The sequence below is a fragment of the Mustela putorius genome, unplaced genomic scaffold (genome assembly GCF_011764305.1).
Source record: "Mustela putorius furo isolate JIRA1106 unplaced genomic scaffold, ASM1176430v1.1 tig00000873_pilon_pilon_pilon, whole genome shotgun sequence".
Lineage (NCBI taxonomy): Eukaryota > Metazoa > Chordata > Mammalia > Carnivora > Mustelidae > Mustela > Mustela putorius.
Window position 1 is genome coordinate 4,515,966 of NW_025421504.1, and position 19,281 is coordinate 4,535,246.

Consider the following 19,281-nt stretch of genomic DNA (forward strand, 5'->3'; position numbering starts at 1 on the left):
CCAGGGTCAGGTCTCCAGAAGGGTGAGGCCTCCCTCCCCATGTGTCTCCCCCTCCCCACCTTTAGTTCCACATTCTAGGCACTTAGCCTCCAGCCCAGGGACCCAGGAAATGTGAAAAGCCTTTGAGTCGGCTGAACCTGCTCTGAGAACTGATGTCACGAGAGAGGAGACCCGGCAACTTCAGCCTTCTGCGTACGCAAGAGAAATGTGTGTGTGCCCCGGAAGACAGGGACCAGGATGTTCCTAGCATCACCAGCCACATGCCCCAAACTGGGAGCAATGTCCACTGCCAGTAGAGTGGGTAAACACCATGCGGGCCCTTCACACAACGGAGTTCACACGACAGCAGCGGGGACAGACGTCCACGGCCACACAGAGGGGACGGCCCTCTCAGGTGCAGTACGGAGAGCAAACAGCACACACGAAAGAACAGCCACCATGCAATTCCTTCCTCACGGCGTCTGAAGAACAGGCGAAGCCCTGTGCTGTGAGAAGTCGGGGTCCTGACACCCATAGGGAAGCACTGGGTGCGCGGAGCCGGGAGGGCACCCCGGGGGCTGCTCACGCGCCGTTTCCTGGTCGTGGTTGCCGGCTGCTGGCTGCGCGATGCGTCCATCTTGTGGATATTACGCTCTGATGGAAAGCCTGAGCATGTACGCGGGCACACACGTGTGCACATACACACACATGCCTCTCATCTAACTGGGTGACCTTGGGCAAGTGCTCTCCCCTCCAGGGCTCTGCCCACCCCTCAGACACAGATCTGGTCGGGGTTGGCCTCTCACCTCCCCTACCAGGCAAAGGTGCACAGTACACGGCTCGGCAGGGCTCCCACAGGCCCTCTGTACTCTGGGCCACTGGTTCCATCCCCTGCCAGAGAAACGAGCAGAAGGACTGGAGCCCAGCCACACGCCCCTCCTCCCCCAGCCCCCGATCCCCACTCCTGGATCCCTCACCTTCCTGGCGGTCCCGCTTCCTCAAGCCCCCGTAGCAGCCCCCCAGGCAGGCGTGACCCTCTCCAGGAGTGGATTGAGCACCTCTCCCTAGACACTGTCTCCTCAAACTCCACGGCCCCCACGATCGACCCGAGACCTCCAGTACCTCTCTCCAAGCCGCCCCTCAAGTGCGCCTTCACAACCCGCCCCTGCCCCCTTTTCCAGCCTCAATCTCCTTCACGCCTGTCTCCTGGGCGGAAACCCCAGCATCCCCTCACCCCTACCCGTTCCCCTCAACAACCTTTTCTGCAGTGTCCCCGTCTCGGACCGAACACAATAAGTATTGACGGCGCTTGGACTATTTGCCAGATGCTGCTCGAGCCCCTTGCCACGTGCTATCTCAGCACGACTCACGTCAACCCTGGGCACACAGGGCTCGTCCCCATTTATCGGAGAAAACGGGGGCTCAGAAGAGACTGGCGCAACTCTGATACACTCATTTACATTCAGGCTTGAATGACTAATAAAGGTGGAACTCCTGCCAGGAGCTTTGCAAGTTTAAAGAAGTACATGTTACACCAAAGGAACAAATCTAATGATGAGACACCAGATGGCATACCAAGTGCCCCTCAGAGCGCCCCCCGAGACAACAGCCATGCTCCTGGAGGATGTACTTGCCGTTGGGAATAGGGCAGCCACACAGCTGGGCCCTGGGGCTTTGCGAAAGCGGGCTGCAGACAGAGACAAGCCCAGAGCCCACTGAGCCAACCTGCTGAAGAGTTCCAGAAAACCTACTTGCCCCGGCTGCCCCAACACCTGTGCTCCTCCCTCCCGCAGTGACCAGAAGAGCCCCTGGGACCCATGAAGCTGGACTCTGCACTGTTCGCCATTCTTCACTGAGTAGAAAGAGAAAGGGGGAGGGCCCGTCTTCAGGAGGTCTCCCAGGTCTGGAGCCCATCACACCCCCATGCCATGGGCTCACTCAATCCCATAGGCGAGTTAAGTGACTTGGCCAATGGCACATAGCTGGGAAATAATGCGCCAGGGTACATACCAGGTCCATCGGATCCCCAAAGCCCGTGCTCTGAACCTCTGCTCCACTGCCTCACAAGTGTCACATGGGCAAGGAGCCACAAAGGTCTGGACAATGTGGCACATCTCAGAGATAAGACACCTGAGCTCAGGGCCTGGCCTGCCCTCCGCCTCTCCCCACCCCCACCCCCGTCCCAGCCCCGGCCCCCTCGGCTGTGGCCACAGCCTGGGTCAAAAGCACAGAGTGTATGTGTCTCAAAGGAACAGGGATCATATTCAGAACACGCCCCTCCACACACACACTAAGGAAGCAACTCCAGCAGCCTCTTCTGATGCCTGGGAAGCCGTGACTCAAAGGTCCTTCCCTGGCCGGAGAGTCTGGGTCAGAAGAAGCCCGATGATCACAGCCAGGACCAAAGCCAAAGCAGTGTGCGGGGTCAGAGAGCCTAGGCCAAGGTCCCGATCCATTCCCACGTCCCTAGATGAGGTGGCCTGGATCCCTGGGACAGAGCCCCAGAGAGTCCCTTGAGTTGCTTGGTTCAAAGGCCTCCTTCCCCTCCATCCACAAACACCGGCACCCACTGCTGACTCCCCTTTCCCCACCAAGATACCTTCTGTGCGGATGGTGAAGGGGGAGTCCCCCGGGCGCCGGGCCGAGAGCTGGCCTCCCAGAGACGTCATCAGGAAGCAGAGTGAGAAGAAGCCGATGCCCAGGACAAAGAGCCTGCAGAGAGCAAGAGGACAGGTCGGAAACAGGCCAGTGGGAAGCACCCCCACCCAGCAAGGGCTCTGCACGAATGAGTGGGTGAGGGAGCGAGCATGGAACGATGGATGGGGACAGAAGATCCAGGGCTGAGCTCAGAATGAAGAGCTTTACAAGGAGATGGCTGAGAACCTCGCATGAAACCCCAAGGGACAATGATACAGGCAGAGTTCGGGCAAGTTCCAGCCTCCAGATAGAGCCTGGCTCATTAGCGCGGCCTCGGTGCGTGATCCCCAGACCAGCAGCACTGGCATCACCTTGGGATTGTTAGAAATGCAAAATCTGGGGCTCCACTCCTGGGCTTACCAAATCACACTCTGGGGGTGGTGCAAGCAACGTGTTTGAACAAGCTCTCTGGGCAATCCTGATCCTTGCTCAAGTTTGAGAACCGCTGGTACAGATGCAAACAGCAGGTGCTGATGCCAGCCAGAGGGCAAGTTATCGGTCCAGACGAAACCCACCTGGATCCCATCAGTCACCCGGGCCCGGCTCTGCACTATGTACACGGGTCTTGCCACAGCCATCAGTCATGAGCTGGCTTGAACATCTCCTTATCACGTTCGAGGGGGATGGCGTGTGCCCCCATCCCTACCAGAGGGGAAGATTTACAAGGGCAGGGCCCAGATTCTCCCTAACCCACATCTTTAACAGGCAGGCACGTGGTAGTTGTGTGCACTGACCGGTCAGAGCGAGTGGACACCTATGCACAAGTTCAAAGGGCGCAGGTCAGGAGAGCCACCCAAAACAGGACAATTGTTCATTCCTTCAACACACATCTGATTGTTTCTCAGGTGTGGGGCACTGGGGGGGCCCCAGGGGGAGAGCAGGGAACTCCCGTCTCCTGCTGCTTCCACACCAGGTGCTGGGTCCCAAACGGGAGAACTGAACTAACCAGCACTGGGGAGGCCAGAGATGGAGGTGTTCTGGGACCTTGAATGGATCAGAGGGACTTATAACACTGATAGAGATGAAAGGGGAGCCCCCCCCCCCAGTCAGGATGAGGAAGCCCATCTCGTGTGAAGCCAGGCTCATGCAGGGGAGGCCCCACAAGTCATGCTAGAGGCCTCCAGCCCTCTCCCCTCCACCAGCCAGCCTCAACCCCACGTTCGTTTGTATCTCCATGCAAGACTTGCTTTATGCATTTTAATCTTCATTATTCGAAGCTGGCAGAGCGGTATTTAATTAAAACTTAGCCCATTAAAGAAAACACACAATTGCAGAAGAAAATAAAAGCGCGACAAAATTCCCACCCCATATTTAAATGAAGCTGTTAGAGGTTAAACCAGAGAGGGTGCAGAACCCCCACGGCAGAGAAAGCGTTGAGGGCTTCACCTGGGAGAGGACAAGGACAAGCAGACAGCATAATGGACACTGCCCCTCACCTCTGAGGGCCCCCTCACTGAATTCCACCACACTTGGGGATGGGGCTCTGCGAACCCAAGATGAAGCCAGGCTGCTCTCAAGACAGCAGCCAGAGAAAGAGTGGAGGAGGTCGGTGGTTGCACACCCAGGAAGATCCTGAAGGAATCAGCTCTTCGTCCTCCCAGCCTGAGGACAAGGACAGGCTCCTCGAGTTTATGGGCCCTTCCTTCCCCAAACCCCCTCCACAGCTGTGGGACTGTATTTAGAGCTAGGGACCTGGGCTGCAGGTCCTGCTGTGAAAAAGGAGTCTCAACTTTTCGCCCAGAATCTGAAGTCCCCAGCACACCTCATCTGCCTCTCTCTCTGCCAGACCTCAATCCTAGGGCCATTCACAGTAGATTCAAGTTAAAATGGTTTCGTCCACTCATGTATCTATTCAAGCAACATGCCAGGAGCAACTACAGAATAAGGGTCCTGCCAGAAGGAGACAGAGGAGACAGGGCCTCCAGTCTGTCCTTAAAGAGCCAAGACCCCAGAAGGAAGCAGCTCCCGGGAGTGGGCGCTGTCCGTGGTGCTGGCTCCTGCAGCCGCCTCCAATTGCACCAGAAATTACCCAGCCAGAGATTGACACCCCAGTTGGCTGGCCCTCCCATGACTTGTAGGGCGGGGTCGACATGGGGCGGCAGACTTGGGAAGAGGACCCTCTAAACAGTCAGCGTCAGCCAGGGATTTGAGGATTTCCCTGGAGGAGTAAGGCTCTTTCCAGACAGCCGCTTCCCGCCCTGCTTTGCCCTGCTTCTCATGGGAACCTTCTGTCAGAGCTCCAGCTGCCTCCCTGTCTGCTGCCCAAGACCATACCCTCAGCATCACCAGCTCTACGATCCTCCCCTCCTGTATCCTCCAGACAGGGGTGGTCCATCATGATCCTTGCCATCCCCAAAGCGGTCTCCTCAGCTCCACAAAACAGGGCCGGCCCACCCAGGAGGAGCTGGGGAGGCCACAGACACCTCAGCCATGATCTTCCCGTCAGGGGCTGAGAAGGAGACCAACCGGGGCCCTGGCAGGGGCGGGGATTCAAACCCCCCCTCCTCACGACCCAAATCCACCTGCCCAGTTCCTGCCCCTGCAGGGTGGATGGTACCCACACCCCACCTGTGGCCTCTGGAGTTCGACCCCCACCCCTCCCTTGGCGCCCTCTGCTGCCCAGCCTCCCCTGAGCAAGGTGGTTCTCCCATCCCGCTGGGCACCCATCACTTAGCATCTCCTCCCAGACCTGGGCAGCAGGCAGGCTCCACAGGCTCCAGAGAGAGGAAGGAACTGCCCCTTCCCTGACAGGCTCTGGGGGCCCCTGGGATGGGTTCAACAGGGACCAGCCAGCCCCACGTGGCCCCAGCCCTGCCTAGCCTTGGCCGTGGAAGATTGGGGTGGGGGCATTGGTCTTCCCCTTCTCCTGCCTTCGGAGGTCCCCGGAGGTCTGGGTTCCGCTGCCCTTGGGCTCCGCAGCGCCTCCCCTGCCACCAACTCTCGGCTGCTGCCGATCCAGGGTCGAATTCCCAGCTGAACGGCCGGCCCGGGAGAGGTCCTTGCTCCAATCTCGGGAACCTTCCCGTTGGAGACAGACCCGCACCCCGCCGCGAGAAGGGGAGTGCGAGCAGGAGGCCGGGGCAGAGGAGTGGCACAGGTGGAGGACTCAACCCAGGGCTCCACGCGCAGGCGGGCGGTGGGGGGCGGGGGGAGTGCCGCCCTGCGCAGCGCACTAACTTCGCCGCCGGGTGGGGCCGTCTGCAAAGTGGGAAGGACCCCAAGGAGCAGGAAAGAGGCACCCTGGGCCGAGGCCCAGGACCACAACCTGGGTGCTTTCTGCCCTCATGCCCACCCTCGCATCCCGAGTCCTCTCCAACCTAGACCAACTCGAGACACGTCTCAGATTGCCCACCCCTCCCCACCCGAACCCGAACCTCGGCTCCATCCCTGTCACAGCCCCGCTGGCCATCACAAGGGTAGAAGCACGAACAGCCCCCTCTGCCACTGGGACAGGCACCCTCTCGGGGAACGACCTCGCCCACCCCTACCCAGCGCCCCCTCGGAGAAAAAGACCTCCCCGCGCCATCCGGGAGAGAACTTTACCGAAAGGGTCTCAGGGTGACCAGGCATCTTCTGACCATTATCTTCCCATCGGGGTTGACTGTGATCATTGTTCAAACTTGTCTGGGCGAGGAGCCGCGGGCGAGGCCGGACGCACCGTCCCGGGCCCTGCTCCCGCCGCGTCCGGGCCGCGAACCCGCTGCGGGCCGAAGCCGGGTCCGAGGGAGGCGGGGGTCGGGGGTGGGGGCGCGGGAGCTCGGCGGCTTCGCTGCTCCGGCGGCGGCCGGCGGAGTCGGCGCGGCCTCGGCGGGCGGGGAAGCGGAACGGCGCGGCTGCCGGAGGGCGGCGAGGGCGCCCAGCCCGGCCGTCTCTGCGTCTCCGCCCTCCCCGCTTCACATTTTTGGGGCCGGGAGGCGGCGCGCCCCCCGACCGCCGGCCGCGCGTCTGCCTGCTCGGGCTCGCTCGCTGGGCGGGACGGCGCCGCGGCGCGCAGACGGGCTCCCCGCCGCGGGCGCCCTCATGCCCGGGCCCGCGCCCTCGGTGCCGGCTAGAGGCGGCCCCGGCCCCGCGCTCCGGGCCCCCGCGCCTCCGGGCCGCGCCGCACCCCCGCCCGGCACCGCGCCGCGCCCATGGCTCTCGACGAGGGCACCCCACGCCCGCTCTGCCGCCCGCTCGCTCGGTGGCCCGCGCTCGGGTGTCGGGTGTCCGGCGTCCGGCCCCGCGCCGCGCTACGCGGGGAGGCGCCGCATTGTTTCCTCCGAGGAGGCGGCGGAGCCGCTGCTGGGGCGGCCCAGAAGCGGCCGCCGCGCTTCCTCGGCGCGCCGGCGCCACCTCGTGGCCGCCTCTCGGCAGTGCGCCCTCCCGGCCCCGGTACGGGGGAGGGGGTCGGGGGGGTCCCTACGCCACCCTCCAGCTGTGAACCGTCCTCCGCCCCGCTTTCGAGAGCAACCCGCATGCCAGCAGCCCCAAGGGTCGAGGGCCGCTTTGAAAAGGTTGGTGCTGAGAGAGGCCCCCCTCCTGTTGCTTCTGTACCCCGCCTCCACACCCCTCACTCCTACCCCCACCCCTACACCCTACCCAGGGGCTTCTGCCCTGGTCCCAGCAGCTGTGAGGTCACTTCGCAGCCCTCACCCATCCTCTGACCCTCTCTGGAAGACACTGCCCTTGGCTCCCCTTTACTCACTGCGCTGGGTTCAAACTCCGCCTCTTGCACGGGTAGGGTTCTTCCACGGAGCCCAGCAGCCAGAGCGCGGGGCAGACCTGGGTTCTGGTCTCAGAGCCTCCACTACCCAGTGGCTGATGCCTGCAAGTCAGGGAGACTCCAAAGCCTCGGTTTCTCCACGATGAAATGAGAGTGACCAAAGTCAGCTAAGGCTCTTTCCAGCTCTAGGAAGCATGTGCGTGCCCTCTCCCCCAACCTCCTCCACCTCTTGACTTTGGAGATGCGTCTGCCACAGCGGAGGGGGGTCGGTGGCTTCTCCCAGCGCAACCAAGCGGGGCAGCTGCCAAAGCCAGACCCGCATTCACATTCGAGAAAGCACTCAGGCAGAAACAGCACTTTGCCCGACCAGACCTCGGCCAAGCACAGACAGGGAGGCACCTTGCTAAGAAGAGCCCAAGGCCTCAGACCACGTGTTACAGGACGTGGATGACCCTGAGGGTCTTGCCATCCCAGCCGTGATTCTAAAGCCTGGCTTTGAAGAGGAGAAAACCTTCACTTCCCATCTCCCCAGCCTGGGGCCCATCCAGCAGGGGCCTCGCCTCCATCCCCTCTGCTAGCCCCCCCCCCAGCCCCACCTCTGAGCCGTTTCTCACCAGCAATGACTCATGCTCCAGCTTTTCCTGCTCCTTCTTCATCAAAATTCACCTGTCCCGCATTCCATTATCTCGCCTTGCTCTCTGCTAATGTGAAAACTGATGATGAATTGGTGTTGGCGGATTAACGTGTTACTCCAGCTAGGTAGCAAATTTGCATTGAACAAGGACATGCTGACCGTGCCTCTGTGCAGGGGAGCGACAAACAGCAGCGGGAAGCGGGCCTCATGGTAGGCCGGCCCAGGTGCTAGCTAAGGGAAGGGGTCTCTGCCCGGCCCACACCTGCCACATGCCCAGGCACCGATTTACACCCCGGATGTCAAGGTGAACTCCACATCTACACTCAGGAATGAAATGGCCCTTCCAATTGTCTTGCGTAAGCTCAGGGTGGGGCGTGGTGGGAGGGGGGCGTTCATGCTTTTGGCACTTCAGGCCAAAGGGGAAGAAAGGCACAGCCGTGTCTGGTTTGGCTCAGAAGGTGGGAGTGGGTCTTCCCCATCCCCTCTGGGCCTTGCCCTCTAGCACGTGGCCTCTGAGGTAGGCAGGGAAGGTGCCTTCCTGCAGCCAGGGAGGGAGGCATGGGGCAGACACCGTCCGAGCCAGACCACCCAGCCGCCTCTTTTCAGACTGTTCCCCTCTTGCCGCACCCCCCCGACCCCCCCGTCTATGGTAAAGATCAGTGTAAATGGTCCTGCCTGCTGTCTGCTGTAGACATCAGGAGGAAGTCTGTGCACCCTTAGTCATGCAACCTTGTGGACACTCTCTTGGTGCCTCAGTTTCCCTAGCCGTTGATTGAGCTCTTTAGAGCCTGCCTCCCAGGGGGACATGAAAATGCAGCGGCTAGTGCCTATGAGCCCTCGCGGTGTGGCCGTTATGATTTTTCCCGCTCCTGTCTACCTGCATGGACGCTGTCGGTGCCCCTACCCTTTCCCCGGGCGTCCGCCTCCACAGGCCAAAGGGCAGACTACTGATGACACATGCGACACTGCCTGAGGCTTTATTTCTGGCTGTGGGAATATGCTCGAACGTGCAAGGGCAGGACAGCAGCTCCAGGGCACTGACGCCCCGGAAGCAGCCGTCGAGGAATGGACAGATACCCCTCCTCAGGCGGGATGCTCCAGCACATTCCACACTGGCTCCCATCTCCGAGTTCCTGCAGAGAGAGCGCGCTCTAGCTGCCCGTGGTGGCGGCCGGCTCCCATGCACATCCCGAGCTCGCTTTCTTCTCCTTGCCTCATGCTCCCGGGGTCACCTCCTAAATAAACTACAGGCACTAGCATCCTTGTCTGAGAACCTACTTCCAGGGAACCCAAGCCAAGCCCCTACCCTCCAGGCCAGAGTTTCCAGCCCAGATCCAGCAGAGTCCTCTGTGGAACCTAACGGAACAGAAGCTCCCTACCTCGATTTCGGACCAAAGTTGGGGCCTGGGCACATTGGCTTTTTTAATGCCATGGATTATGCTGACATAACTGGCCAAGATGGGGAACCATGGTTCTAGTTAAATAGCCATGGCCTTCTGAGAAGGAACCAGAGCCACCCTAAGCAAGCTAGAAGAGATTAGCAGAGCAAGAACTGGGGGCACATCCAAGGACTGACACAGAGGTCACACCAGATTCCAAAAACATCCCCTTTTCACTCTTTCTCTCTTGAGGCTACAAACAGAACCACAGGCTAGCCCATCGTGGGCATCAGGGCATAGACTGCTACAGCCTGGGCAGTTCAACTATGGTACTTCCTGGCTCTCCCCCACTGCCCTCCCCATACACCCCAAAGCAGTAGGAGGCCCTGGCCAGGCTGGAGGGCCTCTGTCCAGAGAAGGGAAGCAGGACTCTGGGGAAGGGATTTGGAGGAAGCAGGTGATGTATACTGTGCAGGACTACCATACTCAAGACCCCTGGGGGTGAGCCAGGCAAAGAAGGGAAGGTGCTCGAAGTTGTCTCCTAGGCCTTTGATAACAAACTAGCATGTCGGGGGGCTTAAAACAAGAGCAAGTGATTCTCCCACAGTTCTGGCAGCCAGAAGTCCTAAATCAAGGGTTTGGCCGAGGGGGTCCCTTGTGGAGGCCCTGAGGGAGAGTCTGGCCCAGGCCTCTCTGCTGGCATCCAGCGGGGGCCTGCGACCCCCAGCACTTCTTGGCTGCCAAGTGCATTCCCCAGTCTCTCCCCCAGCACCACAAGGGCTTCTCTCTGTCTGTGTCCCTCCATGTCCTCTCCTCTTCTTAGAAGGACACCAGTCATTGGATTGGGGCCCACCCTACTCCAATCTGACCTCATCTTAATAAATTATATTCTGCACAGATCCTCTTTCCAAACAAGATTATGTTCCAAGGTTCCAGGTGAATCTGAATTTGGGGGGGCACACTGTTCAGCCTACTGCAGGGACCTAGTGGGAAGTGGCCACGGCGGTTAGGCAGTGCCAAGGACCAGAGGTCCCCAAAGGGGACATGCACTGTTGTTTTGTGTGGGCCCAGTTATTTCAAGAGTCAGAAATCTGGACTTCCCACGTGCAGTCGCATAATTGTAAAATGTGGACTCAATATTTTTAGAACATTATGCAAGACCAATAAAATTCACTGGAGGTCTGGCATCCGGGTCCTCTGGGGTGTCAGCCGAGGGCAAAGCAGGGAGCCCACCAGCCCTGCCCGCCCAGCAGGCCTAGCTTCTCTGGGACCAGCCCCCACAGCGAACACCCCACTGCCCCCGAAAAGAGGTCAACACTCCTGGGTGCACTCAAGGGTTCCCCGCAGGCCCCCGCAAGCCCCCGCCCGATTATTCCCCGGAAGCCTCTTGGGGATCAGAGCCTAGATTGCCACCGCCACCTTCTCCAGGCTTCAAGGTTGCTTCTGAAGCTCACAGACAGGGCCTGGGCGGGAAGAAGAAAGAAGGAAACCAACAGTTGACGGTGTTTAAAATCCTCACTTAATGCTCTGTGACCGCAGCCGCAGACAGCACATTAAGAGGCAACAGGCCATTGTCCTTCGCCAGAGTGCGGAGCATTAATAATGTCATAACAGCATTTACTGACACTGTGCACAAATCATCCACGGCCTCACCGGGTGGGAACAAGCAGCCCCACGCAGACGCCAGCCGCCTGGAGCCACGCAAGAGGCCGAGGAGTGGGGAGAGCGGTTTCTCCAATGCGTATCTCATGCTTTCTGTTTCACAACATTTAGGCTAATCCTCTGATTGAAAAGCAGCGTCTGGGGTTTATTTTTATTTATGCCAGAAGGCCATTCTGCCACACAGCTTGTGGGAGCTGGAAGCAGAGCTAGAGGACTTTCCTTGTTCTGCAGGGAAGTTAGTTGCTACGTCTGTGTCCACGTCTGTGTTTTTGTGTGTGTGTGTGTGTGTGTCTGTGTGTGTGTGCGTGCGTGTACATGTGCGCGTGCCCATGGGGGCTGGGAGGCGGAGAAGCTGGGGACGGACGAGAAGGGACCCTCCCCCATCAGCCCCATCCCAGCACTGGGGACAGAGGCGAGCCCTTCACTGAACATAATCATGAGATCTCATGTACTGAACACCTACTGGGTGCCAGAAATGACTTGGGGATTTTAAATACGTTACCATGTTTATGTCACTATTTTACTTAAATTTGTTCCAAGGACAGCTTGAAAAAAAATGGCCCCTTTCTCTCTGGATAGTTGTTCTGGCTCCACAGAGCAGCGGAGCCGACAAGCGGTGTTAACAGAATCAGGGTCTTCCAAACACAGTCCCGTCCTGATCCCTGGAATCTGTGTTATGTCATATAGCATGGCAAAAGGGGATTCAAGTTGCACACAGGACTGAGGTTGTTAAGGGCGCCTGGGTAGCTCTGTCGGTTAAGCGTCTGCCTCTGGCTCAGGTCACGATCCCAGGGTCCTGGGATCGAGTCTCTCAGCGATCAGCAGGGGCTCGTTGCTCAGCAGGGAGCAAGGAGCCTGTTTCTCCTTTTGCCTGTGGCTCCCCCTGTTTAAGTGTTCTCTCTCTCAAATAAATAAAATCTTAAAAAAAAAAAAAAAAGATTGCTAATGAACGGACCATAAAATAGGGAGATCATTCTGGATCATCTGCATGGACCTAATGTGACCAAAAGGGTCCCTAAACATGGAAGTCGGAGTCAGTGTCAGAGGGGTGAGACAAGATAAACACTGCACCGGCCATGGCTGGTTTTGAAGCTGGAGGAGGGACCGTGAGCCAAGGACGGCTTCTTGAAGCTGAAAAAAAGGAAATGGACTCCCTCTAGAACCTTCACAAAAGAGGCAGCCCTGTCCCAGGGTGTCCTCAGGGTACTGCTGTCCTTGACCAAGGGAGGAATCAACACAATTGTGGGACCCAGGACTCTCCCTTGAACAGCTAAAACCTAACCCTGGATGGTAGGAAGCCCGCCCGTGGCCAGCAGGGTCTGTCCACCTGGCCCTGATGCCCTGTTACTCCTGAGTTTGTCAACCAGGTTCAATGTCATCCTCAAACCTCACCAATGGAGACAAATATACTCTTTCCTCGTCTCTTAGAGAAAGCAGGCACGTTGCTGAAGGACCTGAGGTAGGCTCAGACTTGCAGTGGGCTCCCTGTGCAATGCTGGCATCCCCCCGACACACACCATGCATCTGCAAGCCACCCAGCCTGAAGATGTTGCAAGCCTGACGTTAATGACCTTGTCATTTCCTTGTCCATTTGGGGAAATAGTTATTTGTAGGGCACTGTTTAGAGTTTCCCCCTCAGCGCTACTTTGGTTGACTGTGGTGTAACCACTACATTTAACTCGCTCTGTAGAGGCGTCCTGTGGACATAACCCACTTTGCCTGTGGAACCCAGGAGAGCCAGATGCCCAAGGGGCAAGGAGCAGAAACACCAGACGAGTGTCTGCTTGGCCAGGGCACCTAGGGCTCCTGTCCCTCCGGAATCCACGGTATATGGACAGAGCCCTTCCTGCTGAGCTGGGTCTTTCTGGCTTATGTTCTCTTCTCTTTGAAATCAAAGTCACAATCACATAATATTAAATGAGCCACTTATAGCTGTATCCAATATACAACCCAGTGGCATTTGGTACATGTACTTTGTGGTATAGACACCACCTCTGTCTTGCTCCTAAACACTGCATCACCCCAAGAGGACCGCCCGTATCCACCCAGCAGTCACTTTCCATGCTCTCCTCCCCCAGCCCTTGAGACCCCCTCGCCTGCTTTCTGTCTCTGTGGATTTGCCTCTTCTGGATATTTTATACGTGCAGAATCCTACAAGATATGGCCTTTTGTGACTGCAGTCTTACACTTAGCAGGTTTTCAAGGTTCATCCATATTGTAACATGTGTCAAAATTCCATTCCTTTTGATGGCCAGATAAGATTCCATTGTACATTGTGCGGATGGACCACGCTCGCTTGTCCCTCCTTTGCTGGCGCATGCGTGGGAACAGTGTGGTTCCTCCTCCTCCTCTTTTTTTAACGTTTATTTATTTATTTATTTATGTGTCAGAAAGCGCACAAGCAAGGAGAGTGGCAGGCAGAGGGAGAAGCGGGCTCCTCGCTGAGCAGGGAGTCCCACGCTGGACTCGATCCCGTGACCTTTGGATTATGACCTGAGCCAAAGGCAGACACACTTGCCTGACCGAGGCGGCCAAGGGTCCCATCTCCGCCCCTCCCCCTCCTCCTCCTCCTTCCTCATCTTCTTCCTCTTCTCCTTCCCCTCCACCTCCACCTCTTCTCCCTCTTCCGCTTCCCCGTCTCCCTCTCCCACTCATTCTTTGCTTTTCCCTCCTCCTGGTCCTCTTTTTTGTTTGGAAAAGTGCATTTGCATATGGCATAAAATTTAGAAGGATCTCAAAGGGTGTACAGTACATTGTCTTCTTTCCACCCCTGCCCCCCAGCCATCCTGTACCTTCCGTGGAGACAACGTGCAGCCCTAGTTTCTTGTGTCTCCTCCTGCGCACTGTTTGTAACACACAGCAACAGAGAAGTGCTACGGGCACCTACAACCCCGTCACCTGAAGGCTTGAGGAAGACATCTGGAAAAGGTACCCAGCCAGAAAGGAGTCATTCTCTCACAGGCTAGAACCTCCCTCAAGAAAGACTCCAATGGGGCACCTGGGTGGCTCAGTCAGTTAAGCATCTCCTTTTGGCTCAGATCATGATCTCAGGGTCCTGGGATCAAGTCCCACATCAGGTCCCTTGCTCAGCGGGGAGTCTGCTTCTCCCTCTGCCTGCCCCTCTCCCTGCTTATGAGCACTCGCTTACTCTCTCTCTCTAATGAATAAATAAAATCTTTAAAAAAAAAGAAAGAAAGAAAGAAAGAAAGACTCCAAGCCTCCAAAGCAAAGACCCTGTTACGGAGGTACTAGTTAGGAACATGTGTCCAGTGTGGTAGAAATGGTATGAAAACCACTGTAAATTAACAGCCGGCAGTGAAGACCCAAGAATGACTAGGAGAAGGGAACTTTCTGAGGCAGAGTCTGCCATCCCCACTCGACAGCTGTGTCTACAGAACGATGAAGTCTCCCGGCAGAGAGCGGGGCAGCTGGGGGCACGGCTGGAGGAGGAAGAGAGGGAGCTGAGGTTCGGTCGGCTGCTGTTAGGGAAAGAAGACTGGTCAGGGGGATCCGCTGCCGGAGAGGCCTGACCTGGTCCCGGCTGCTGTCTGTAGAAGACGCTGCTGGCAAAGCTGGTGTAGAGCCGGTGTCTGGGCACTGAGCCCTGGAACCATTCCTGCCCTTCCCTGACCGGTAAGGACGGCTTACGGCGCCTACACTGTACGAACAATGTGGTTAGCATAAACACCTGCTTGGTTTAAAGGAGTCAGGAACTGGGGCAGCTGCTGAGCAGAGATGCCTACATGACCAGCCCCCACTCAAAATCCCGGGAGCTGAGTCCCCCGTGGGCAGACCTGTCACATCCATTCTTGGGTCTTTTGCTGCCCTGCGCCCTCTCTCAGGAGCACGGGAGCATCAGAAGCCTGGGCTCACGTCTCTTCGGGTTCTGCCTGGGCCGTTTTTCCCTCTGCCGATGCTTCTGCATCGGCTAATAAACCTTAGCCATGGGTACAACTACACGCCAAGTCCTTCCAGGGAGTTGCCAAATGTGAGGGTGGTCTCAGGGACCCCCAACCCCAGAGGAGCCCAGGAGAAAGGAAGAGACTAAATGGGAATCCAATACAAATTGTCCAGATTCAAACCAGGAATCGGTCTGTGCTGTAGTTATGGGCTGACTTGGCTGCCAGTGGTCTGAAAACTTAAGACCCCCTTTAGCAGAACAGTCATGGGAGACTAGAAGGGGCTGTCCAGGTGAGGGCTGCAGGGACAGAAGGCAGAAGAGCACCTCAGGGAGGCCTAGTAGGGAATCAAGCCCTTGCAGAACTGCTCAACACGCCAGTGACCAGTTGGTCAGGGGGTAGACAGCCCACTCTTTGGGGGCCACCCAACCAATCTCCATTGTCAGGACAGGAATCGGGGCACTGGGGCAAAAATCGTACTCCTCATGCATGGTAATCCCGTGGGGCCTGGCCACACCCATTCTCTGTAGCCCTTCCCTGTTCACACCATCACCCTCCTCCAGACCCTCTTCCGGGTCTTCCTGGTGAACTGTCCACGCGTCCACACCCCCTCCCTCCTCTGTCACACACTCGTTGCCTGTGATTCCTCTTGAGGGCGACTGCGCCAGGGAGTCCACTGTCAAGGGCGAGACTCCCTCCCTCTCCTCTTGAACCACAATGCACACAGGAGCATCACAGTTTGGCAGTGACCTCCAGAAGGTCTCCAAGAAAGACAGTACCCAGCAGGCATGACTGTAACTGTGGGGAATGGTGACAACAATATGACTCCAAGTCCCAGAGGGCACCTGGTCTCCCCAGTGCTGGGACTCGTCCCCCAGCTCCACGCAATCTCTGCTCCTCATTTTCTCATCACAGGACAGATGGTCTGGGACAGTCACATTCAAGGAAACGCAGGGAACACCAGCCAAGCTCGGCTGCTCCTGCCTGACCAGACACCGATTGATTTTCTGACATCCTTGCTGAAAGGCGTGCTGTGAGGGCGAAGGCAGCAGAAGCAAAAATAAGCAGGGGTGACCAGAGCAATCGAAACAGCTTCTGCTCGGCCAAGGAAACTGCCAGCCCTGGGGAAACTCAACCTACAAAATGGAAGAGAGTGTTTGCAAACCACGTATCTGATAAGGGGTTCATATCCACGATACACGAGGGACTCCTACACCTCGACAGCAAAGGAGAAAATGTTTCCATTCAATTTTAAAATAACACAATTCTAAAAGGGGCCAAGGCCCCAAACAGACATTTTTCCAAAGAAGACACAAATGGCCGACAGACACATGAGAAGAGGCTTTGCATCCCTCACCGTCAGGGAAATGACGATCAAAACCGCAAGGAGACATCACCTCAGGCCTATCAGGATGGCCATCATCAAGGAGACAAGAGACCACCAACCCTGGCTGGACTGTGGAGAAAGGGATCCTTCGTGCCCTGCTGGCGGGAATGCAGATGGTGGAGAACGGTCCAGGAAGTCCCCAAGAAATTAAACATCTGTCCTGTGATCCCGCAATTCCACTTCCGGGTGTATATCCACGGGAACGGCTCCCTGGAGCTAAACTCCCATGCTCGCTGCAGCGCTAATCACAACAGCCAAGTTAGGCCAAGGGACGAATGGGAAGATAACGGCGTTCTACAAACACACATACAGTGGAGTACTGTCCGGGCTTTAAAAAGGAGGAAAGCCAGCCATTCGCAATGATACCGAGGCACCTGCAGGACACGACGCGACGTGACATAAGCAGAGAAAGACACGCACTGCATGGGCTCATTTACATGTAGCGTCTGGAAGAGAAGACGGAAGAAGTCGAATGCACAGACACGTAGAACAGACGGGTGGGTACCGGAGCCTGGGGCTGGGGGAGATCAGGAGAAGTTGGCCAAAGGTACAAACCTGCAGTTAGCAGGTGAGTTAAGTCGTAAGGTCTGAGGATAACATGGCGATGCCAGTCGACGATGCCGTCTCCTGTAGTTGAAATTGGCTATGACAGTGTAAGAACTTACGTGTTCTTACGCAGAAATGGGAAGCACGTGGGGCGCCGGGGCGGCTCAGTCATTAAGTGTCTGCCTTCGGCTCAGGCCATGATCCCGGGACCTGCTTCTCCCTCTCCCACTCTTCCTGCTTGTGTTCCCTCTCTCGCTGTGTCTGTCAAATAAATAAAATCTTTAAAAAAAAAAAAAAGAGAGAGAGAGAGACTGTGATTTCTACTGGGTGTTTTTTTCTGGGACCATTAAGATGGCTAGAGTTTTTTTTTTTTTTTAATATTTTATTTATTTATTTGACAGAGAGAGAGAGAGATCACAAGTAGGCAGAGAGGCAGGCAGAGAGAGAATGGGGAAGCAGGCTCCCCACTGAGCAGAGAGCCCATGCAGGGCTCAATCCCAGGACCCTGGGATCATGACCTGAACCGAAGGCAGAGGCTTAAGCCACTGAGCCACCCAGGCACCCGAGAGTTGTTCTTTTTTAACCTGAACGGCTCTAAGAGAGTTTGTGATTTTATTATTTTTACATGCCTAGAATAAAACACAACCAATTTTGTTAAATTTGCTGTTATTTAATTTCTGAATAAAATCTTTAAAAAAATGGTAAACATGCGAGGGGATGAATTTGTGAATTAACAGACTGGGAAGTCTTTCACGATGTACAAGTACATCAAATCACTATACCACACACTTAAAAAATATAATTTTATTTGCCAATTTTACCTCAATGAGGCTGGAAAAAAAATCTATCTCGATTATGCTGCTGGTGACAAGGTGAATACATTGGTTGACACGCCTCAGGTCAGCCCAGGGCCCACCCCACTCACACCCCTGTTCCCACAGAGGGGATCAGACCCAGGGTGTTCGTTTGCTGGGGCTGCCACACAAGGTACGGGGGACTGGGGGCCTAACCAGACTTTTATTCTCTCGTACTCCTGGAGGCCCCAAGTCTGAGCATTTTCTTTTCTTTTTTTTTTTTTTTTTTTAAGATTTTTAAAAAATTTGACAGAGAGAGAGAGATCACAAGTAGACAGAGCAGCAGGCAGAGAGGGAGGAAGCAGGCTCCCCACTGAGCAGAGAGCCGGATGTGGGGCTCGATCCCAGGAACCTGAGATCATGACCTTAGCCGAAGGCAGAGCCACCCAGTGAGCCACCCAGGTGCCCCTGAGCATTTCCATTTTGAAAGTTATAATTCAATAAAGGTGTTTATTTGTTTTTAAGGAAGCAAGCAGGGGCACCCTGCGTGGTCTGTGGTGTGGAAGCGGGGAATATGGTCGTTTAAGGCTAAGCTTGTCCGGTCCTTTCCATTTGTAAAGACGCCAACACACTAGGGGCATGCCTCACCCCTAGCTGAATCTCCCCCCCAAATGGCACTTCAGGCCAGGCCAGAGGAGAAGGCCCGGCTCCCTCTGACCAACTGGCCACAGGTGGGTCCTGAAGCCCCGCCCGTCCTGGGCGACCTCTCCCAGGAGGAGGAAGCTTCTCAGGCAGTGGGCTCAGTTGCCGAATAGGTCCCCCGGGGCTGCCGTAAAAAGGACAGCAGACGGGGCGGCTTAAAAAACAGAAGTCTATTTTCTCACAGTTCTGGAGGCCAGAAGTCTGAAATCAAGGTGTGGGTGGTTTCTCCTGAGGCCTCAGTCCTCAAGTCTGTGGGATCTTCACAGGGTCCGCGTCCGTCTTTGTCCCAATTTCTCTGCTTACTAGGATATCAGTCATATCGCATTAGGGCCCATCCTGACTACCTCATCTTCACTTAACCTCCTCTTTAATAACCCATCTCCAAACATAGTCACACCGCGAGATGCTGCGGGTTAGGGCTTCGATGTGTGAGTCCAGGGACGGGGGCACCCTTCAGCCCACGGCAGGTGCCCACTCGGGAAACTGCCCCCCAGCTGCAAAGGGGCTGACGTTAGAAGCCCAGGATGGGGGCGGGGGAGAGGGGAGTGTGTGCCTGCATTAAGCAGATTAGAGGGGTAATAGTGCTCAGAGGCTCAGCTATAATTAGAGAAAATTAAAGTCAGAGCTGACAAGAGCAGCGCTCTCCTGCCTTATAATTAGGGTGGGGCCGTGCTCGCAGAGAAGTTTGGGTTTGCCACTAAGGGGCTCCATAATGAGGGGAGGGGGCAGTGGAAGTAGGCGGATTCCTCCCAAAGTGCTCAGATCTGACTCAGGACAGACCTGGGTTGAAGGCCTGGATGACCCCTGACCAGGCCACACCCGCTCGGCTGTCTAACAGAGGAGATCTGGCTGCCAGCCCCAGCCTGGCGAGGGCAAGTCAGCCCTGCCCCCCAAGAACAG

General features: G+C 56.6%; 1 protein-coding gene across 2 annotated transcripts in view; it reads right to left on the reverse strand.

Annotated features, from left to right (window-relative positions):
* Positions 1-6,417, reverse strand: part of MGAT5B (alpha-1,6-mannosylglycoprotein 6-beta-N-acetylglucosaminyltransferase B) — a 64,698-nt gene extending 58,281 nt beyond the window's left edge. For both annotated transcript variants that reach the window (XM_045085840.1, XM_004748822.2), the window contains exons 1-2: positions 6,220-6,417; positions 2,579-2,691 (exon numbers count right to left, since the gene is read on the reverse strand). In XM_045085840.1, the coding sequence (XP_044941775.1) occupies positions 2,579-2,691; positions 6,220-6,287 (181 nt within the window). In that variant the 5' untranslated portion in view covers positions 6,288-6,417. The remainder of the gene's footprint in view (positions 1-2,578; positions 2,692-6,219) is intronic.
* Positions 6,418-19,281: the final 12,864 nt, after the last annotated feature.